At 32.5% G+C, this 24,750-nt stretch overlaps 2 protein-coding genes and 1 long non-coding RNA gene across 3 annotated transcripts; 2 read left to right on the top strand and 1 right to left on the bottom strand.

The window, feature by feature from the left end:
- Positions 1-720: 720 nt before the first annotated feature.
- On the bottom strand, positions 721-3,812 carry LOC121132114 (trypsin epsilon-like). Its single transcript, XM_040727559.2, has 5 exons — positions 3,700-3,812; positions 3,371-3,636; positions 1,309-1,525; positions 919-1,244; positions 721-860 (listed from the first exon to the last, which is right to left on the bottom strand). The coding sequence occupies exons 1-5, from the start codon at positions 3,764-3,766 to the stop codon at positions 831-833; spliced, it is 906 nt and encodes a 301-aa protein (XP_040583493.1). The 5' UTR covers positions 3,767-3,812; the 3' UTR covers positions 721-830.
- A 5,469-nt stretch (positions 3,813-9,281) lies between these two features.
- Positions 9,282-10,387, top strand: LOC139907468 (uncharacterized). Its single transcript, XR_011784130.1, has 3 exons — positions 9,282-9,913; positions 9,967-10,106; positions 10,169-10,387. It is a non-coding gene; the product is annotated as an uncharacterized lncRNA (long non-coding RNA).
- Positions 10,388-21,973: 11,586 nt separating this feature from the next.
- Positions 21,974-23,475, top strand: LOC121132113 (myosin-binding protein C, cardiac-type-like). The gene is made up of 5 exons (XM_071893897.1): positions 21,974-22,306; positions 22,368-22,589; positions 22,655-22,906; positions 22,968-23,103; positions 23,162-23,475. Exons 1-4 carry the CDS (start codon positions 21,974-21,976, stop codon positions 22,968-22,970), a joined length of 810 nt encoding a protein of 269 aa, XP_071749998.1. The 3' UTR covers positions 22,971-23,103; positions 23,162-23,475.
- Positions 23,476-24,750: the final 1,275 nt, after the last annotated feature.

Raw genomic sequence — 24,750 nt, forward strand, 5'->3', positions numbered from 1 at the left:
TGCAGCTCTTCCTCTCTCATCTTTCGGCTCCGATTGTAGATCATCAAAATAAGTAATCAGTACCCCCCTTTTATTAGTCTTAGACTCCAAGTACCAATAGACGATGAAGAAGAAGAGGAATAGGACGGGATTTACATAAATTTCTCTAGGTATAAATAATATCAACGGATTGGGATTCCATTTCTACTCACTATTAAAGATTTATCATGACGTCATTTCTAATCCATAAACACTATAAATCGTTTGTATCCGTCTGCCGTCCATTACTAATCTCCTGTGCCAACTGCCCACTGCCATAACCCACCTAAACAGCCCAAAATATAAACTACTTACGAGTGTAGAAGCATAAACCGTATGACGTCACTAAATATCATTCTTCAAAGTGAAGATGGTTAATATCTTTCCAGTGAAAGAAAGAGTGTATGAAGAAGGCTGGAACAAGACATATGGTACTAAATCGAATAAACAACATAAGCTGTAATTATTATTTAACTAGCAGTAGTACCCAGTATTGCCTGGAGTAATTAGGCGTCGAAGAAACCCCAACCAATCCTTGGTCTTACAAAGTGGGACTTGTAATTATTTTTTTCTCTTATGACTGCTAGGCTACTTCCCTTCAAAATATTCTACAAATAGTCACAGTTACCATGTTTATTTTCGAACATACCGAATATGCTTACCATCTAAAACTATAATAATTAAGCAGAAAGAAGGTGCTACTCTACAAAGATTTATTTAGAAAGAGCAGTCACATAATACGTACACTATTAAAAGAAAATATATTTAAAAATATATAAATAATATCTTTGGCATGACATAGTCAAAAAGTGTTATTTGTTTAACGGTTTAGAGCAAGATTCCTGTATAAAAAATTAAAGACATTTTAAGATTTTTTTAAATTAAGAGGAAGTAACTTACTGATATATTATCAATGATCCAATCTAAAAAGTGTGAAACATTCATATACAACGAACCAAACCCCAGCTCTCCACATTGATACCCTTGCGAAGTAACTCCTACTAATGTACATATTCCGTCCACTTCCATTGTTAGTGGACCGCCTGAATCACCACCGCAAGTACAAGAGATGGGATTATGAACGCACATGATTGAATTTTTTGGAGCATAAGGTAGTAAATATTTTCTGCAACTTGGACTGTTAAAACTGTAGACTTGTAAGTCGGTTCTCATAAGATTAGGAGGACATGAAGTACCTTTAGAACTCGTTATACCCCATCCGCTAGCTATTAAAGTTGGTTTATTTTTTTATTATATTCAGGTAAGCATGAAATACTTATTCATCCTTACCTACAACAGTGGATCCTATATTGGGAATTGAAGAATTCAACAACGGTAAACAAATTACTTGGATGGTTGAACTAAATTCAAATTCCTCCTTCATTGTTACGATTGCCATATCATTGACAAGGCCAGGTTTTGGCCTTTTATAGGCTGGATGTACTAAAATCTTCCTCATCTTATATTCTTTTCCCGATTGTATTTCTTGATATCCACCCGCGAATACCTACAAAAGGGACAGTGGTAAAAATTAGAAAAATATTTCTATGCAAATACAAAAGATTTTGTACAGCTCAAAAAATCACAAGCGTGATCCCCATCATTTTTGCAGCAAACTTTAGTTAATTTGGGTTTTATATACTTATATGGAAGTCTGTTTGTCTGTATTTATGACAACAAGTCACCGGGTAAACTGTATATAGTGCTCCATGATGTATACCATAAATATATTTTGATCTAAGAAATAAAAATCTAGCAGTATTTAATGAAATATTGATGGCGGGTGCACTATATATAGTATAACCTGTTGTAAATTTCATTCTTGAGGACAGAATAATAAGAGATGGGATTTGTGTAAGAGTGTAAAGGAGAAGGCAGGAGCGAGACCATATGGCATTACTTAATTATTACTATAAGGAGGATACCTTCTAAATTTAAAAAAAAACATTATTGCTGCAAAATTAGTATAATTATATTTAAAATCATGTATATTTATTTTATGATGCCTTTTTAAATCCTTTGACACCAAAGATGGACGATAATTCTTCTTTTAGAGGTAGATGTTAATTCACCCCCTCCCCCTCCCACGAATTGTTCAATAGCACATGCTAAATGCATTTTTTTGAACTGATTTTAAATCTGATTTTTTTTTCTGAGTTTTTGAAAAGCAGTGGTTTGAAATTTTTATCAATTTTTTGAGATTATTATTGACATAGATCTAACATTATGCAAAAAGTCTCATTTTTGGAACACAAAACAAAAATATACAAAAGATGATATGTTAGAAGCGTTGTGAATGTGTCTTCCTTTTGTATATTTTGGCTGGATTATGATAATACAGCATCCAACAATGGTCTGCCGTTATGTTTTCATTCCAAAATCCTTGGTATTGATTTTTCTTTGTGCTAATATCTAGGTGAAATCAATCTCCTGGTTCTTCACTCACTGAACCAATGTTTTCGGGGAATAAATCTCAGTGGGAATGTAGGATGTGCATTTTCAAGGACATTCGGTATTCAAGTTATCTATAAGCCTCAAGCAAATTCTTGGCCCCATCTTTTAACGCAAGCGACTTGTTATTTCCAAGGAAATTTTCATATATCCATTTAAAAACCAGGCAAGTCATTGCCAATGGACGTAAGGCTTTTTGAAATTCATTGCCATTCAAAACTTCCCTTACTTGTGGTCTAACAAATATTCCCTCCTTCAATTTTGCTTAACAAACCTTCGAATTTTTTTTCGAAAGATATTGGAACCTTTTCAGAATTGACTTTAACCATTACTTTTACAAAATTCTTCGTTAACCCGAGTTTAATATAGAGAGGTGATAGAAAGATTTTTGGGATATCCACTAAAGGGAGTGACTGATATATGTCCCTGGGACATATATAGACCTAAAATGCAAATCCCTATAGATTTTTAAATTTTTCACAAAAAAAATTAATATTTGAATTGTTTTTTTCCAATTTTTTAAGAATGGATATGGATTTTGGAAAAACTTTGTAAAAAAATATTTTAATTTAGAAATTTTATTTTTAAAAAAAATGCAAAAACTAAGCCCCTCCAAAATTTAATCCTGATACTGCCTTATAATTGAAGCAAAGAATTCTTTGTGCTGGTAAGGGGGTACTTGGAATAAATAAATATTTTACATTTGGTACATCACATGAAAAAGGTTGAGAATCCCTGTTCTATATTATTAAAGAAAATTTTGTCTTTTGGCGAACATTTAATTACTAGGGGAATGCAGGGTTCTACCGCAAATATACTTATATGAAAATAATATGTTTGTAGAAAGACTGTTGATCAGCAAAAAATGTCACTAGGATGAAATATACTTATATATACGTACTGAACTCAATTCCAAATCCTTATAATGTTTAACACCGTCCACAGTTATTCCATCAAAACAATGAGCAGCAGTTAAAACATAGTTCGTACCAATGATCGATCCTCCACACACACTATTCAACGTAATATCCTTATATACATAAATAATGGATACTTGCCACGGTATTTCCCCTTCTTCTGTCGCTACTCCGTTTGTTATCCTATTCGAATTTGGAGTGCATCCCATATTCTGCTTTAAAGGGGATGAACCACATGATTGATACAAGACTATCAATATATAAACAAGAGTCGTGTTGAATAATATAAAAAAGAACAAAATAATTATTTAACCTGTAGAAAATGAATATACAATGTTAAAAAAACTAAGGTTGCTAACAAGTATTAGTAGACTCCACATTCTGTCGTCTTTTAATATGTATGATAGCTTTGGAATCTGAAAATCTACTGTGCAATATCCATCTCATTTCTAAAAATATAATATTTTAGAGGAGACACAAATGTTTAGCTTGTATATGATAAATTCTTTATACAACAATACCTTTAGATACGAGTGCTCCAACGTACAAGTGTTTTTTTATTATATAGATATATATAAATAATACATTATACCAAATTAAGAAAATCGAGTGTGTATTGGGTATTGGTAAACCACTATCGGGTCACTCTCTTCTCCATCTAGCATAATATTAAAAGTTCTATGATAAAGAATGGCTCTGATTGGATTGAAATTTTTTTTCGGGAGGTATTTCCTGACTGACAAAAAAGATACAATTATGACCCAATGTATCAAACGCATTGCTGAAGTGAATTGCAATGAATGCTCCATATTTTTTCCTTTTTTCCATTGGCGCAAAAGAAGATTGAAATCTTCGTGAAATATCTGAAGTATGTCAATTTTTAAGAAATCCCATCCCAACTTCTTATTTTAAATCGGCTCCATTTGTTTTGCCAACACCCTTGCAAAAATTTTATAAGATTAATTAAGAATCGTTAATGGTCTCCAATGAATAATGTTAGTTCCATCTCCTTTTTTTTAAATGAGAGATATCCTACCCCGAGTCAGTCCAGCAGGAATTTTACCTTTTCTTTCCATTTGAGTACCAATGTAAGAAGATATGGAATAATATCATCATCCCATAAAGTAAAGATTTACCTCTTATATTATCTGGACTAGTTGTTTCGTTATCCTTATAATTTATCCTCATATATTCAAAAATATTATTTTAAGAAACCACAGAACAATTCACCCCTATTTTGAGTCCTGGGAAATCCCTTCTATGGCAACCAACTATTTTCTGGTAATGTTTATGTAATAATTTGAGAATAGCCTTTGAATCAGAGACTATACTATTCTTTGTAACAAAATTAATAATTATTTTGGTGGAGAAACCTTTCTTGATGAAAGAGCTTTAAATCATTTGTAATAGTTATTTTCAGTGTCTATTTTCCTCAGCATTTCCCCATCGGCGATTTCTAAAATACCAAACACGAATAAACTATCCCCCATAAAGGTTCGAATAAATAATGACCCATTGTTCATTATTTCTTCAACATTACCCTGTAATCTTTCTCAAATTTATGAACGATAAAGTTGCGTCCCAAACTAGCTTTATTAAAGTGTTTTAAAGTATTTTGCATGACTTTGCTGGGTCGTAAGATTTTCAGAATTTATTTTTTGGTTTTATTTTATATTCTTCGAGATCCATGATCAGCTTAGAGATCCTATTTACAGGAATTTTGAAGAGTTCTAAATTAATAATTTTATGATTGGAAGAAGGTTCAAATTGGTCAGAGAGATAGAGCAAACAACTAGAGACCAGAGCAAGATCGATCCTCTACGACAGCTTACCACTTTTCCATGAGTAGGAATCCCTTTCCTCATTCGATATCCTAATCACATTACATAGTTTTAGTTCGTTCATTAATTTCAATAATGCTCAGGTATTTGGATGTGTCATAGGTTTTTTTTTTGTATAAATATCAACACTAAGGTTACAAACCAAAATTAAGGGAAGTTAATCATTTTTTTTGGTTATTGATAAGAGACTGGAAAAAAGAGATTGATTTCCTATTAAGTCCATATGCGTTGATAATGATAAAATGCTAGATATTAGAAGATATTTTAACCTTGTGCCTCTCAATTTTATTGGAATAATGCTTAAAATATACTGAATTTCCTATTGGCTTAGAAACAAATGGGATGATCTCTCTAAAGGCACTGAATTAAGAATAGAAATACACATAATTAGTAAGAAGGAATAAAGGACAGGAGCGAGTAGAAGTAGACACTATTTTTGATCTGACACCTTAAAGACAAATTATGTCTAGTTTTAAAGAGATTACTCTCTTCATCATTGGTTCTCTTCCCCCCTTAAGTATTAAGAGAGACTATTCCATTAATACCCATATTTCTTTTAATATCATCCAAACGTCTTTTCTCAAAGTAGTGGTCGTCTTCTTTTGATTTGACTAACATTAAAAATACTGTTAGTTGACATGTTTTACGTTTAGAAAAGCTAATATGATAATGATAAATTAAATTTTATTTTTCTTTAGTTTTTATTAAATGGGATATCTCGTTCATGACTATATATTGTATCTATTAGTAATTTGAATTCCTATTAAAACATTATATGGTCACATGTAATGCAAGTTCCCTCTATAAGAGCACATTTAAAGTAATTTTTCCTAGGAAATTTTATTTATAACTTGTCTGTAAGAGGATCTTTGTGTACAACCACTTATCAAATTCCATGGAAAAACTTGGTACCCAAAGCGAAGATCCAGATGATATATTGGCAAACAATGGGAGTGAGTGGATCACTTAAAGGAAACACAGAGGTCAAAAGTCACCGATGTAAGAAATTGGGGTCTTAATAATATAAAGCATATTTTGAACTGTATTCAAACTGCTCATCTTGCAATATCGATGTTGAAATGATGCCTTCAGCTCTCCTACAGCTCTCTCTTCAGTTCAACTACATCACTGAAATAAGGGCATAAACGGGCCAGATACCGGGGGGAAACTTGATATTTACAGGCTTGTATGATATTGATTTGAGAGGTTCTGCCACAGGAAATTAGAACTGTCTGTAGTTTTATAGGGAGCCATGTATCTCAAGCTCCTGCTGCTTTTTGAATTTTTCAGTCGGACCAGAAATGTCATCGCAGCGAGATTTAATTCTTAGGGCATCAACTCTTCTTCGTGCGGGTCACACTCCAACAAAGGTAGCTAAGTTGACGGGAATTGTACGTAAGACCATCTGCAATCTTAAGAAGAGGCTAGAACACAACAAGACCATGAGGGATCCGAAAAAACCTTTTATTTTTGAAGGTCCTGTCCATTTTGAATTATTTTGTGCCGTGCCGGTTTCAACCTTTTGCTCAATCAGTATTAAAGATTCTAAAAATATAATCTTGTTTCGTCTTTCCAGCTATAAGTATCAGATATATTTTGCACTCGTCCTTTTCTAACTCCTCTTGAAGAACAGTCTTTACGTTCATCTTAATTTCCTTCACCCCTCTAATGCGTAGTGCTAGTCCTGTGCAAAAAAAGGTTTCAAATTTAGAATATCTTGACTTGCTAAGGACTAGGCACTTTGATTTTGTATCATAAAATTTCAAGCATTTAAAACACTAGGTTTGATGCACTTCAGAAACTACCTCTATTTTTTTACCTATCACCGGGATTATTGCTTGGAGTCTGCTCTTTCGTTATTTTTTATATTATATCTATTCCTCTTCACCTCCCGAAACCAACTAATAAATTTTCAACAATAGTTTTTATTATAAAAGGACTAGTCTTTTTAATTCCATACCTCTATACCTTCGTCAGGGAAATGAGGCTGACCTCAATCGATTTCTAGTTAATTCTTTTTTTGTATCAACTTATTAATACATATTATTTTATTTTAGAATTAAGTCGACCTTTGATAGGCTTTTGGAATCGCCGCTAAAAATTACAAATAAGAAATTAACTTTCTTAGATTTTCAATATGTAGTAAAAAAAACATTTTAATCCTATATTTTCTCTCGCTGAGATAGTTATTATTATTATAAAAAACTAAGTTTCACGTAAAATGCTTTTTGAACAAAGGATTAGTAATTATTAATACGATCACTTGTCACTTTATTTGTTAAAAAAAATATAAATATTGAATATATTTTTTTTTCCTTTACACACACACAAATGTTATATTTATCATTCATACAATGAATCGTCATAACTTTGATTCTTTACAAATTTTTTGAATAAACACTAAGGTACACGTTTCATAAAGAAGAAATAAATGAATCTATTTTGATATTAAATCATTCTTACCAAATCTGAAATAATTGCTATTATCGAAGAGTATTTTACATATGAAGATTTTCAAAACTGTTTTATCCTTACATATTTATTAAAAATAAAAATGTATATCACATAAAAAAAAATAATTAAAAATTAAATATTGACAAGAAAAATAATTAAAAATTAAATATAGGCAAGAAAAATAATTTTTTTATATTAAAGTACCATAGAAATAAAAAATTGATTGACCTAGTAAAAAAAAGTCATTTTAGAAAAAAAAAATATATATAAATGTAATAAAAAAAGTCAATAAAATGAAATAAGAACACTATATACAAAAAAATATGTAATGTTCTTTTCGAAAAATCATTTGTAAAATATTATTAAAAAAGCTTACTAAAAAAGGTTTTTTTCTTATACATATAAGATCATTTGAAAAAAAGGCCTTGCATTTTTTTTAAGTATGTTAAAATATGTCACACTTCCCAATTCTAAAATATGACGAATAGCATTTATATAAGTAAAACTATGGACTAGCATAACCTCTTAAATTATATTCTAAAAATGTTTTGATTATTTCAGATTCGGATAATATTGCTTTGTAAGCAGACAAAAATCACGAAAAATAACACCCTTATTGTTTGTTCCTTAAAAATTAATAATCACGGGTTGAAAATAATGTAAAAATATGATATTTCACAACTTCCAGCCTCTTCACGGATAAATCGAATCCAGAAAAGGATAGCCAGAGTTGTTCTCTTTGTGAAGAAGTAATAGTAACGAGCTGGCACCTCTTCTACGACTGCTCGAGGATCCTGAGACACCGTACCATCCTAGAAGTAAAAATTAAAAATGAATGCGCGGTGGAAGTGACCATACAGGACTGGATGATTACGATTTTTACCATAGTGTATTTGATGTAAAAGGAGAATTACTTCCTATATGCTCTGAAACTTTTATTTAAAAGTGTATAACTTTATTGAGGAGATTTGACAACAAAGGGTCAAGAAAAATGCATTGTTTATTTTATATATGTTTTTTTTTCTTTTAAAAACACCCATGACTATAGTTGATAATATTGTAGAGAAAAACGCGTGCGAGGAGAAGGGGGGAGAAAGACATATGGTATCATTGTTTAAAACAATAATGTGATTATCAGTGAGATTTTATTATGATTTTTGAGTGCTAATAACGAAAGTATTTATTAGCAAATAGTTTAATAAAGATATACAACGTATAATTGACTTAGACGGTTTTTTTCCGTTACAGTAGATTTGAAAACGTCACACTCCATGAAATTGTAATTCATTATGAACCATATTCTCAGAATAACAACTAATGAAACAACAAAGTAGAGTATTTAGAAATATATTTGAAGTTACAAGTTTAAAATAGAAGGCTTAAATTAAATATAATCCACATACTAAAAGATAAACCATCATATATTTAAGTTTTTGTTCTAATATCGGAATTCAGTTCAATATGTCATAACTTTAGATTGCAAAACACAAGCCAGAGGGGGAGTTTAATCAAAAAGATAATCACCCCTTTTTCTTCATAGGCCATGACTAAGGGGGATAATTTTGGTAAGAATAGAAAAGCGTGAGAGGAGAAAAGAAGAATTACTTATGGCATCATTGATTAAATAGTATACATCTTCATCTATCAATCATGAACGTTATCATTCCCACCTTTATTTTTCAATATTAATATAATATGAGATGGTGATAGTCGATAGAGAACTGAATAAAATCCCCAAAATTACGTCGCCTTCTGTCTGGATTTATGAAAATGGAGGCCCAGGAATTTGGAAAATACTTACCGGATGAGAAACAGTTGGTTTGTTGGATTTGTCGATATAAATGTGCCTTTAGTCCCCTGTCTAGAATTACACGCCACTCATTATCCTCATATCATAACAAGAGTATGGATATTCATCTATAAAATCAATTTGACGATGAATACATCAAGTGAGACTTTAACTCTGATCTCATAAAGATGCTTATTGCATGTAATATAACCTTATCCATTGCTAATCATCTACGTTTAAAAAATTTATGGAGAAATACAAGGGTAAACATATCCCTTCCCAAGGAACCATCATTAAATTAATGAAGGATGTTGGTACTGATGTCATATATAGAAATACATATAAAAATGTTTTGAGTCATCCACACCACATGACGATCAAGTTATCAGTAAAAAGTATTTACGAATATCAAAATGGAACTCTGAATTTTGTACTATCTCACAGTAAGTATTCAATTTTTTTTTAAATCTAACCATAAAATATGATTCTATTTTAGCTAAACATATCAAGAATTATGATACACAACTCAGTAAAGGGCAAAAACAACTGCTTAAATGGTCACAACAACGGGGGTAGTAGCTTTGGATGGTTTGCAACTAGTTTGTCTGGGACTACTTACTTCGCTTTAAGACTTGGGTATGATAATTAGGTTTTCCAATATTACATAGTCAATAAATATTACTTTTTTATCACTAAAGGCTTAGCTATGGTTGATGGGCTCCAAGAAATGGTCTTCAGAAAACTCATAAAAGGCAAAAACAACTGTTTAAATGGTCACAACAACGAGGGTAGTTACATTGGGTGTTGCATTATAATTAACAATTGTGTATATCCATCATGATAATAGTATGTTGTTATATAAGCATACCTAAATAACGGGGAAAAATCTTTTTTGATGCTCTTAATAGGGAATAATATCGCCGCACATTACTACATAATTAGCTTTTGCTCTAAATCTTTACGATGAATTTATTTATAACATTTTTTTATTAGTATTTTTATTGTCTAATTTTATGATTTTGACATTTACTTTATTATTAATAATTAGTTAGATATCATCGGTAGATATATATCTATCCTGTGCACAATTGTATATAGCAACTTCCACATGAAGAAGAGGGGTGATTATCTTTTTGATTAAACTCCACGTCTCGCTTGTGTATTGCAACCTAAAGTTAGGACATATTTAACTGAATTCCGATGTTAGAACAAGAAAAAATTATCTGGATCAATCTATTATTTCAATAATCTGTATTTATAATTTATTATTATTAATAGATTTTTTTATAGTGATTTTAATTGTTTAATTTTGTATATTTAACTTAAATGTTTAATGGTTTATTTTTTAGTATGTAGATTATATTTAATTTAAGCCTTCTATTTTAAACTTGAAACTTCAAATATATTTCTAAATACTCTACTTTGTCGTTTCATTAGCTATTATTCTGAGAATAAGGTTCATAATGAATTACAATTTCATGGAGTGTGACGTTTTCAAATCTACTATAACAGATAAAAAACGTCGAAGTCAATTATACGTAGTATGTCTTCATTAAACATTTTGCTAATAAATACATTCGTTATACCCTCAAAAATCATAATAAAGCAGCCAGATGATAATCACATCAGTATTTTAAACAATGATACCATATGTATTTTTTTCCCCCTTCTCCTTGCACGTGTTTTTCTCTACAATATTATCAACTATAGCCAACACATAATACTCTGATATATTAAAGAGGGAAGGATGAAGCACGCCCCACACTCTAAAATTGCTCTCAAGAAATAAGAAATTATTTTTTTCTTTGATTTTTCCTTATTTGAATAGAATATCCCTCCAAAGAGAACATGAGTTTTCAATTATAGATTTTGGATTTATTAATTGTTATTATAATAATATATGTATAATTTAAGATACAATCAAATTATTGCCAAAGGTGGGAAATTGGACTCGAGTTGAGCTTGAGTCCATATTTTGAAGACTCGAGTCTTGACTTGGACTCCATAGCTAAGTCTTACGACTTGTTTTAGCCTCTAAATGTAGTATATTGCGTCCTCAGGAAAAGCGTTAATACTATGTACTCTATATAGTATGCTATACACTTGAAATGAGCTTGAATGAACTCTGAGTATTCTATGAAAATAGTCAAGAACTTTGACATGACTTGAGATTCGAATTGATTTTACAGTATAAGGATGTTTTCCGTACTCAGATTAATGCTGTGTCGTAAGTTGCAGGAGTGGAACCGATACTCCTAAATCTTTGGAGGCTATGGACTGAAAATATCTGTAGAAAGGATTAGAGACCTACTACAATTCAAGTGTGGACTCATTACAAATTTTGAATAAGGACTTTGAAGATGACCTATCGGATAACAAATCCTCCTGGTTTACATATCATGAAAAATTAAAAAGCGGGAATCTTTGTACCCAAAACACACTCCTTAATCTTAAGAAAGGTGAAATACGAATTTGACATCTTACGAAGCAAGATGATGTAAATGATTACGCAAATTGAAAAAATAATTTCGTCTAATGTATTGTATACCAATAAGTTAAAATTTGTGAATAATTCCCTTTGCAACATCAATAAGGACAGAGGAAGACTAATATATAAAATGGACCTTGTTCATAAGTGCTTTATACGTAGTAAAATTATATGATGATTTTAAAAATTTATTCCAGAAATTAGCTTTGAAACGTCTTATATCAAAGTTAAAACCTATGGTTAATGAGCAAGAAAATAAGAAATGCAAGAGACACAGTGATATTGGAGCAAATAGAAGAGGGTCAATGTTTCATTTCCGTTTTCAGGGTTAAATATTATTTTACTGCCACAAATTTTTTTTTCTGTGAGAGGATTTAAAAAAATCATATGCATATTATTATTTAAACTGGAGTCTTGAATGTATTATTATTGTGCTTCATCCATCATTTGTTTACTTTATCCTTCTTCATTATATCTCAGCATTATATATATAAACGTAGATACAAAAAGATATTAATTTTAATTTGTCGGGACAATTTTATAAACAAACGCAACCTCAAATTTTTCTAAACGTTATAAGGACATCCTATACTATTTTATTATTTATTACGAATTATATTTTATGGACTATAGGCGTACATCTGTTAGTTTCAGAGTCGATAAGCCTCAAACTTTTCCTAATACTTTAACAGACGTACAGTTTCGTATTTGTTTCAGCTAATTTTAATATGAGTGATATTATTATACTTTTTGTTAAATTTCTTTATCAATTTATTCCATTGATATTGGCTTGCAATAAATGAAGATTATATAATAAAAAAAATCAAGTATCCCTACAATGAATACTAAAAAATAAATAATTAAGAAATGAATAGGAAAGTTAAATTCTAATACAAGTATTCAAAAACCTAATACAAGTATAAGATCAGGTTCTGAATACCATTTTTGAATGTATTTTGCTTGAATAGGATATTTGTAAATTTTCATAAAGGGGGGTGGGGGAATGGTTTTTTTCACCCAGTGAATTTCAAAGCTGTAATTTTTATAGTCTTCATTTATAGAAAATTTTCAAAAAAGATGCACTGATATGTAGTTATGCTTTTCTGATAAAGAGTTGTTAATTTAAAGGGATAGTTTTTTAAGTTAAAAAAACAACAACATATTTTGTTTGTTTAAAAGGAAATATACAGCTTTATCCAAAAAGACAAATAAGTTAGGGTCGTTGTAGAACCTCTAACTATTTATTGATCATGCTCAAACTTTGTTGTACCTATTTTTTTTTGTCAAAATATATAATTGGAGACCTTAGGAGCACTACTTTTCCATAATATAAAAAAACGATCGATATGGATACATATTTTGTGTACAGATTGTAAATTGTGTGATGAAATTGTAAAATTTGCAACCGTGACAACGTGCACGAATGGAAGTTGAATGGATGACGTTTTTAGAAAAAACAAATTAAGGTATGTTTAGAATAAAACTATAATTTCATAAAATGATAAGAACATAATCAATTTGGGAACTATAGCTCCTCCCTTCCCCTGATAACGCCCCTGACTTTGTACAAATCAATAAATTGATTCCCAAGTCATTCAACAATATTTCTATTATTTTGGTCTAAGTATAATTAATGTTTATATGGTGGATGAATATTTGGACATCCAAAAGCTGAATGTAAGGTGTGTGCCGATCAAAAACAACTATGTGTCACTACTCTCCAGAGTCCAATCGGCGGTCCACCGGGTGTAATGGTTGTGATGAACCGAATTCAAATCGTGGAGAGACACAACAGTCTGATGGGAAGTGTATGTCATCAGTATTCTGGGATGCACATATTATTCATTTATCAACTCGAAAATAGCCCCAATCATCGACATCAATTATTAAAAGTATTTTTGGAACGTTTGAAGAATGAAATCACGAGAAAAAAAGGGTCCTATTTGAGGAAGACATAGTGTCACAAATAACTGAGAACGATTGCCAAAATTGCATTAATTAAACTACGATTTTGGCCCTAGTGACATTGACAGATTTTTTTTATTTATTCAGTAAATTCCGAAAATAGACTACTACTTTTGATAGAGGGATATGAAGTAAAGATGTAGCATATGGGCTGAAAAGTCCCGAGCTTCACAGATGTCCCTATTTTTTTAAATTCACTTCATTTTCAGTTAGTACCAAAAGTTTTTTAGTTTATAGGTAACTGTTCTAAGTGTGGCCCTACCTGTGTTACATATTTCTACAAAAATCGATCAAAAACAATTTCGTATTTTAATTTTACACTGCTTCTTGATAGAAAAAAAATACGGTTCAAGCTAAGCAATGGCTTGAGAGTGTTAAGGGACTCTGCTTCATAATATAAATGGAAGAATACTTTTAAATAAAACAATATTGAACAAAAAAAAAAAGATTTTATTATTAATTAGCAAGAAAAAACAAATCAAAAGAAGTCAGTTTTACAATGCACATAAGATATTTTGAACATGTAAAAATTATATAATTATGGTTGATCATACATATCCTCTAATTTGATTGAACTCTTCAGCCCTTTCCCAGCGTTTCCACCTTGCTAGAGCTGATACTTTTTACACAATGGTAAATATTTGTACACATATATTTTAAATGATATGTTTCAAATCAATATTTTTTTTAAATCTGTACTAGTATGAGCCTGTTCGTTCCACAGACGTATGGGGCGGGGACGCATTTGGACACAAAATGGTTGTGGTCAAATAATTTAAAAATTCAAAAAATAATGTTATTCATAACTTATGTTTGTCTATTTGTAGGGGCTACAGATTTTCTGGAGGAAGTCGGGACTTACGATTAATCTTGGGAAGACAAAAATTTCGTCTAACTGTGAAAAATGAGGCCACATCTTGGTAACTCTGCGTTCGTTACGTTAGCCTCTCCACTTGGAATTGAAGTTGCTTTTTCCCACCATGTGGCTAGAAGCAAGAACGAAATAAAAATAATAAAAATGCTCCAAAGAAGTATCATGATTTATAGCATCACTCCCCTCTCTAGATACGAAGCAATTTTAGAATGGAACATAAACATCCTTCCAGAAGTTTTTCTTCTAATGAGGTACGGTACGTCCCATTCTCAGTTGAACTGTGTGATGAAGTATACAAGATTAGGAACGATCGAGTTTGCAAGCTTTCGATGGCGCACACATCAAAAGATAGAGTTAATACTCCGACAAACGGCTGGACACTTGAATCTCTATAAATCTATGTGGCAAACATTAAACTTCTCCTGGATCAAAAGACTCCTTCACTGTGAAGATTTCTTGGCTAAAAGAATTAAAGAAAAGTATATAGAAGTTACTAAATACAACTTCTTGGACAGAGTATGTATGGGGCAAACGGAACTCCTTTCAGTACAAAAAAATGCGGACCGTATTTGTGAGAGATGGGATCATCATGGGGCAGTATTTTCAATTCCATGCTTCCCCTTTTCGGCCCTAACGAACCATTGAATTTTAATCCGAGACTGAGGTGTAGAGATGAGTTTCCCAAGGAGGTCGACTTATATTCAGCTTGTCAATTCCTCTGCCTGGGGGAAGTGGATTTGAAGGACTTTATACCATTATGGAGTGCTGGAAAAAGTTTCTGACAGCCTGGGGGCCATGTATCAAGCGGGTATCCGATTCCATTCCTCTTCGCTGTCTGAAAAATCAGAAAATTAGAAGAGCCGTATTCAACAGTCAACAACGTACTAACCCCGAAGTCCTCGTGAGGAGAAGAGAAGAATGGAAAGGCTTGGTCTAGACTAGAACTTTTCAAATGTGAGTCTTCGCATAGTATTCCAAAATACTTTTTGCGACACAAGGCAAAAATGGTTTAGATATAGATTAGTAACATTGTCTATCTTTACCAACAAGAGTCGAGATACCCCTGAGGAGCGGATGTGTCATTTTCGTGGAACTATAATTGAGACTTCCTTCCACCTCTTTTATTTTTGCACTGGTATCGCCCCTCTGGTGAGAGTAGTAGAGGCTGAGATCTGGCTCCATTATTAGAAGAGATGGAATCCTTCCGACTGGCTGGTCTCGACGTCAGTAAATATGGAGCAGGTTCTAAAAATGGAGTTTATACTAGGCAAAATTCAGGGGATAATATATGCGGCAAAAGTAAACGATCAACCTGTGCCAGTCGGGATTGAAAAATTAGTCAAAAGATTATTAATGGAGCTTGACTCTTTTAAAAACGATGGATCCAATGTTATTAAACAATAGGGTTCTATACCCAATTCATCTAGGAAAGAAGGAGGGAAGATATTTGATTTTATATATATTGACCTCTTTTGTGTATTTTTTTTTTAATTATTATAATTTTAGTTTATTCTGCTTGTCTCTTACGAGCGCGTGGGAAGGTGAGAAAGCACATCAATCATCACACCAGGCGTTGCCTTTCCTGTGTTTATAAAGTATTCATAAGCATGTACTGCCTGTGCGTTTAGCAGGTGCAAATAAAAATGTGCGAAGTACTTTTTACATATTATGTATAGATGAACAAATTATATATTTTAGTATATTTATGTAAAAATTTAGATTCACACTCTGTAACTTTTTTTTTATTGAAGGTACATAATTTTATCAATAATATTGAATAAGTGTATATATATGTGTAATATATATTAAATAAATATCAATAAAAAAAAGTATAAGTGTTGTTAGAAATGTATTATCAGCTGTTATCTCTTTTATATCACACACAATCTCATCAAAGTTATTGAGTACATTTTTATTACCAAAAATTAGTTTAGAGTAATAAATATTTCATTTAAGTTTTTATCGAAAATAAAATTATAATAATCATAAATTATATCTTGTTATAAAATTCGTATAATATTTGGATTAACGTCGTTTAACCAATTAATTCTTAGATAAGGAAGGGAAGCTACAGCTGTCGATCTATCAACTAGGAGACAAACAAAAACAAGAGAAGAGAAATATCAATATTCCGTGTTTTTGTGAACTGAGGGGAAAGATCCTTGAATAATATCATTGTCGATTAGCAATAATTGGAACTGGAATGATCCATATCAATGAAATCTCTGACATATATTAGGCCCAGTACCTGGACGGATCTGACACAGTGAAGTCGTTAAATAGATTAAATGTAGGTCACTAATATTAATATTAAGCTTTCTCACACTCTTCATTTCAAACCTGGATTTCCAGGATCAATGATATGAAAAAATATGATATTTGGAAAAGTGAAGCTAAGAGCATTCCCTAGTAATTGTTTTTTTGTTTTGTTTTTCAATTCGAAGGGCTTGTGTATTTACAATCATCCACCACGTCCAAAATAATTGCAATAAGTCCACCGTGACAAACCAATCTTTTTTACCATTTCTTTCTCCATAATATTTATTTGCTGTTTTCTTTGATTCATGGAACAAACTATCCGTAAATTTCACATTCATTTTTTCTATTGACTGTGGTTTCAATGCCCTCTCAGTTAGTTTTTGTACAATTTTAAGGGGATTTCTTAGTTCAAGATTGTAAAGATCTACAATAAGTCAAATTTTTCCTTTCTATTAATTTTCCTCTGAAGTTGGGGTATACCAAATAGTCCGAGAACCTTCCCCGGAAGATTTCACACCATGAGGTACTGAAGGTTGACCCCCTGACATTTCTTATGTTACCTAAAGCATTGATTTTTTTTCAGTCTGACCACCCCTATTGGGTCTGGAATGTACAGTACTATTACAGGGCCATTATAAAGAAACAAGACTGTTTACGAACTTCTGTCCGGAAAAATTAAGTCAGCCCCCCCCCCTAAATTAAAAAAAAGGTTGATAATGCATTATCAGGACGCTATAACAATCCCAATTTAACAATATTTTCAGTTAAACATTGTATAATAAACTTTATATGAATATATTTAAATAAAAATGACATAGAGATTCACCAAAAAGAAATTGCTTGGTATAAAGAGGACATCTTTATCTTTTTGTGTATTTGTGATTGTAAATCCTTTCCAATACTTACTTCGATTGGTATGATAAACTATCCTTGCTTGATACTTTATAGAATAACAAAATCAATTTCAGAACTAATTACTTAAAGAGACTAACAATAATTTGATTAGAGTATATATTAATAAAAATTTCCTATCTGTAAGCAAGCTTTTATGTAATTTGTATATTGAAATCTGTCTAAGTTTTCTCAGATTAACACTTGCGTTCTTTTGTTTGAGATTTTTATTAAGATTATTTACTCTAATTCTTATCCTTGTTTCACAAAGGAAAGAATGACTTCTTTTGGCCAGTTAGGATATAATTCAACTAGATGATTGGAAACTTGAGATGATTATTCTGTAATTACTTTTTCGGTTTTAAGAGCTTCAAAAAGTCCAGAATCTTCTTAAGCTTACTATGATTCAATTGTATCCTTATCATGTCTCTTTTTTTTTTTGTATATTTGACAAAAAGTAGTGACTTGTTTATTGATTTCGTAACTATTTCGTAATCATCCTCATCATTTAACTCCTCTTCAACAGCTGGATTTCTTAATACAAGTACGTGATTTTTTCCAATTAAAATTACTTTTAGTCGTCTCAGGGCTTCCACTGGGGATAGATGAGTATTATTTCCTGTGATGGGACGAATCCTTGACAATACACTATCCAGAAAATCTTGATCTATATGAGTATTCAAAATGAATTTCATTCCCTCATCCTTCATACTTTGACATAATGATTTTGTTTTACGTATGGGCATTAAAATTCCCCTTTGAAATGTAAGCTGAAAATTTTGTCTAGTTGGGACTCAGAGATCCCTCTTCAAATTTCTGTGAGCTTTTTATTATCAGTCTCTGTTTCCGAATTCATACTAGTTGCCTAGGCCATACTTGCTTCCCATAGTTTTTTCATAAGCTTTTTCTTTTTTCAAATTTCCATACGAATATCTCTGGAGGATTTGGTTTCATAAGAACTTGGAGAAGCACAGGGAATATTGAGTGAGGGGAGTCAGCTAACACCAACCAGACTGCCTCGGAAGACCCCTGTTCCCTCACGTTTATATATAGTCACCATGATTATATAGAGTGATGCTCACAACTAACATTTTTTATCCCCTTTCAACCACGACTGTGAGAAGGGAGAGGAAATACTATATGCAATCACATATGAAAGTTAGCTTTCTGTATATTCCTTGGTGCCAAATGTTAAGTATGATTTAGAGAATAGTTATTAATATATTGACGGTTATTATTTACGTTAAATTGAAAATTTCATCAAAATAATCATATTGACAGAGTATGAAATGATACAAATTATAAACGATTGGTGATATAAATTAACATAAAATCCTAAATTTATTATTTTTGTCAACATATTGAAGCCACTTGATTATTTTTAAATATGTTATAATAGGGAATATAATATAATTGTGGATCTTCAAAGTATGGCTGGAGGCTTGCTCCAAGATCTAATATTTTTCCCCATTTCGTAATACTATGATTTTTTCATATACCAATATTTCTAATATTCACAATATCGACAATTTTTTTTCAATCGCAATCTATGTACCGATTTTCTCTACTACTCTGATTTATGAGTTGTACAAATGTAATTTATGTATCAACACATTACTTAATATGGCGTCATTTAAACGTATTTCAAAACTTTGAAAAGCATATGACGTCATCTGCAATTCATTTATAAAATCATTCTTATCCAAATTTTAAATGAGACCGAACTTTTTTTTTTGGGACCGTACGGCGTTACCTCATTAATACAAAAATCTACACTGTATATCCTTCTCCATGTGCTGTACTAGACTGGTATAGAAAATGGTTAAAACATTTTTATGGATCCATCACTAAATTTCTAGCAGTTCATGTTTATGTCCCATCGATGTGCTTAAGGGAAGTTGTTGGGGTTCCCACATATCACAAGATCATACTATACCAATGAACCAATAGTTCTATTAGAGACCTGAAAATTCACGGATTGGATTACTGCCCTGGTATTCGATACCACCTCCAGTCATAGGGGAAGACACACTGAAGCTGCTAAGCTAATAGTATACATATTAAATGAAAAGTTCCAGCATGCAGTCATTACCTCAATGATGGAGATAGTTGTACGTGCAGTTTGGATGGAACTGTTTAGTAAAGTTCTGTGACCAATCTACTTGGTTCAAAAACTTCAGGGACAAATGTGTTAACTTGAATATAGATCATCTAAAAAGAGAAGTAAACTTTACTTTCCCTATCATAATTTAAAATTAAAAATCCGCCCAAAATAATAAGAACTGTTTAAAATAAATATTGTAAATGACCAACTACAATCTGTTTTTTTTTCAAAGTTTTCCTTTCCCCTTTTGTAAGTCGAGGTTGGGAGTTGATAAAAAGGCTCTACATAATCGTTGGCGATAGCTCCAATGGCTGTGGGCCGACCACAGCAGAAACGGGGTTCGTGAATAGCGTAATTCGTAGTTCCATCTCGCGGAAATCTTAGAAACGATCCATGAATTGTTCCTGCAAATTTTCAATGTCTGCCTTGTATTTCTGGATTTGTTTTTCGCACTCAGGGCTCTCTTTGCGAATCCCAGCACACACGGAAAATGTGCCAAATTAGCACGAGGGAAAGAAAAACCTTCTTTGAACTGCTCGAGTTTGCGGCGGTGATAGTTAGAATAGTGATCACACACTGTTTTAGATCTCCCTTGTGTGTTGAGGTTATTTAAATGCACGGTGTTATCTGTCATAAGGGCCATGTCACAAATAAACTTTTCAACTTTGAGCTTTCCTCAGTATACACTTATATCACCACTAATACTATTCTAAAAAAAACACTGGCATTTCTGAACACAGTACAAAAACCGCTCTAGATGCTTCCCTCAACTCATCCACTTGATATCCCTATGCATTTGTAAGGTAAGTCCCCATAATCGGCATCCACTTCATGCAGAAAGGTGATGAACCTTCGGTGACATATATATATATATATGTTCCCTCCTTAGATAGTATAAGTGACTTTTGTCATCAAGTCCATGGCCAAATTTATGTATCTTTGCACAGTGGACATCCTAGAAAGATTTCAAAAACATAGTTGTGGTTGGAAAATATAATATTTTTGTGTCTTTCTGTATTTGGGTAACCACGGCACACCAGGCAATCAGTACATCTCACAATTAAAATGACACTACTCACCGGATGGATGATACAGTTTACCTGTGCTCTGTCTGATTTTAAATTAAAGTAACATTCATTATTTTAAATAATGTACTTCTTTTTTTTACACGAGTTTTAGCTACACACCCTTGTTGTTACAAATGAGTCCCCTATTATTATTTTATTGTATGGTTAGAGTTGTATAGAATCTCTTGTGGGCAATCTCAACAGGCTTCTTATTTTTCCAAAGCGTTTTTAATTCTTGAGAAGACAACATCTCTAAGTATAAAATCATAGCTAGTAAGTGTCCTAGTTAATGACAGAGAGTAACAATGATGGTTTGCCCGAAGTTATGAGTTTAAGTCATTTCTGGACTTGGAGTAGAATAGGGGATTGAGTAATTGCAGTCTATTTGTTCTTCCTATATATGGAGTTGCATTTGTCTTTATTTGTTTCTTCTTGCGGCCGCAAATAGCTGATCTAATAAACTGTCATAACAGCTATGTCGCTCTCCTCCAAACATTTTTTTATTTTTTCAAATGTACAGGATTACCAAGATCATTTTAGGTTTCTTTTATTTTTTTTCATGGCGGCCGGAAATATTTTATGTATTCTTTTCTTTTCTAATTGAGAAACGGAGAAAACCTCAATGAAATTCCTGGAGCTAGAATTGAGAAAAGGATCTTGGGGATGGAAAACATCAACTCATTATCAACAAAGCAGACATGAAGGATAATGGAACGGTAATATGCAAAACACCATCAAACAAGGGGGATGAGATTCTGGAATCAAAATTAGCATTTACTGTCATCAAGGGAGAGGATGCTCCTAGAAAGGGGGATGTTGGGCCCATAACCGGTGTTGCTAAAAAAACAATGTAATATGACTATCCCCTATCAAGTAGAGGGGGAAAAACAATCAGACCTTGAGATATTTGTAAAAAAAGATGGGGAAATCTTCAAGATCGGAAAAGATGTTCAGCTTACCGTTCATGGAGATCGTATTCAATTAGATGTCATCAATCCAAAGAGAGAGAGAGAGAAATCGGGAACCTACAAAGTCATTATGAAGAATGCCCAAGGCTCAGATGAAACTCTTATTAATGTTAATATCATGGATGTTCCAACACCTCCAACCAATGCTTACGTGGACACCGTCTTCCAAGATAATATGACTGTTCACTGGGGTCCTCCAAAGGATAATGGAAGGACAGACGTCAAAAAATACATTATCGAAGCTTTGGATACAACATTCGGAAACTCACACTGGACTACAGTCGGTCAAAATGCCACGGGATCAGAAAGAGCTTATAAGGTGGATCACTCTGTCGAATAGTCGTCCAATTCATTATGACTTGTGGTTTGGAGGTGAGCCCGCTCCTACAGTTGAATGTTTACGAGATGGTCATCCAACCCCAACAGATAAAGACACATCTATTGAATTATACAGCAAAAACGGTATCTATACTGAGAAAAATACCGTTTTGAGTATACCCAAGGCATGCATCCTCAGAACATATTCATCCTCATTTATAAATGATGAACTATATATATATTTTTCCAGGCTGATAGAGACCAGGACACTGGAATATATGCAATTCGTTTAACTTGTGAATCTGGTACTTTTGAGGCCTCAGGAAAAGTCAATGTCTTGGATGTGCCTCTAGCACCCAGGTCTCTCCAACCCGATGAGGTCCATGCAGAACATGTCAAATTAAGTTGGCAACCTCCTTTAGATGAGGGTGGCACTCCCATTACAGCTTATATAGTCAGATATATGGGCATTGATTCTGGAGAAGGGGTTACTGCTTGCGCGGTGATTAATTTGAGGTAGTTACTGTTAATCCTTTGACTAGTAGAACTTGTTCTTCTTACAGTAAAGTGGATGCAACGCCACTGCTAAGGGCTTGATACCGGGCCATTTCTATCAATTTGAAGTATCTGCCATAAAGAAAGAAGGTCAATTCGCGCCCATTCTTACTACAGATTCTATTTTGGCGGAAAATCCGTATAGTAAGTAAGGATGGTATTAAGAGGAAAAATGATGTTAAATGCGATTCCCTCATTTCAGAACCTTCTAGTCAACCTGGTGAACCCAGTATTGTGGACTTTGACAATAAGTTTGTGACTCTTAAATGGGCCAAACCCAAGAATGATGGTGGTCGACCAATCAGCCATTATATTATTTAAAAAAAAGATAAGTTTGGAGGCTGGTTTGATGCTCTTGTCACCGGTGATCATAACTGTGTTGTAACAATTGATGATCTAGAGGCTCGCGTTCCAGGTTTAAGTGAAGGAAAATTGTATCAGTTTAGATTTATTGCTGTGAACAAAGCTGGAGAACCAGATCCCTCACCCGAAACTAGGCCACATCTCTGTCGTCATCGTGAGTAAATATAATATAACAAAAAATTATAAATACTTACCTTTTTATTTTGATTTAGTATCTCCTTCGATTGATAAGGGCAAGCTGGCTCAAAAACAGTCAGAACGAATCGAACAGTCTTTTGGCAAATTAAGTACAGAGGAGAACCCCCTCCAAAATTCACCTGGATTCATCCTCATCATGGTGAAATGCCCACCAATGATAGCTTTATGGGCATAACAGAGGAGTATCAAGTAAGTCACATTTTCAACTCGGGAATTTATGCATGAGCGGATTATTTTTCGAAAACATTTTTGCTGAAGGGACATTTGGCCTGAAAAATGATTTTCAACATATTGAAAAATGCAACTCCAAATTTTTTAATGCTAAAGAATATCTTTATTTAATTATATTTAATAATGATCATTATATATACAATACACAGTGAGATATGATTAGAATGTAGTTCAAATCTTTGCATGAAATCGTGAACGACATCAAACCTTTCCATAGAGTTGGCCCTATCCATCCCTACCATCATTAAATATATATATATAAATGTGTGTGACAATATTACTCGTTCATTGATTCAATAAACAAATTAATTGAAGGAATTAAACACTGACTTTGGAATTTTTCCTAATTTCTATCTAATTAACCTTCCTAGTCCTTAAGGACTGAATCTGTACATCGAGTTGGAGGACTTTTCGGAGTGGCACTGGAGATTCGAGGAATAGATGGTGTCAATGAAATCGAGAATGGAATTACCATAGCTCAGTGACAACGTGCTCGGGAGATATTATGCTCTTGAACTCAATATGCGTTCGATACCAGGTGATTCCTAGAGAAAGAAAAATATAATACTTTATGTATGTATATGGATTTCACCTAATCAGTGCAACTCCATCTCACCAATTAAAGGAACATTGAAAAACAAACAAAAAAACCTATGATGTAGCAGCTTACGTTTCTCTGGAGCTTGTCATCGAACAGTATGCCTCGAAACGTTCAATATAATTTACAAACGCCAAATGACAGAAGCAAATGTGTGGAATATATTATCGATGCTATTAGAAAAAAGCTCACATACTAACGTTCTATCATTGTGGGTAAGGTTCAATTCGAAAATAGAGATCAACACAAACATGAGTCATTTGATGACTTTCTCACGTCGCTGAAGTAATTTTCTGAGCAGTCCGTTGAAGAACACTTTTGAAAGAACATAGTCAATTCATTTGGACTCACAATCATAATGCGGCATTTAACGAAGTCGACAAGTTACTTCAATCAACCCT

This window comes from Lepeophtheirus salmonis, unplaced genomic scaffold (genome assembly GCF_016086655.4).
Source record: "Lepeophtheirus salmonis unplaced genomic scaffold, UVic_Lsal_1.4 unplaced_contig_1505_pilon, whole genome shotgun sequence".
Classification (NCBI taxonomy): Eukaryota; Metazoa; Arthropoda; class Copepoda; order Siphonostomatoida; family Caligidae; genus Lepeophtheirus; species Lepeophtheirus salmonis.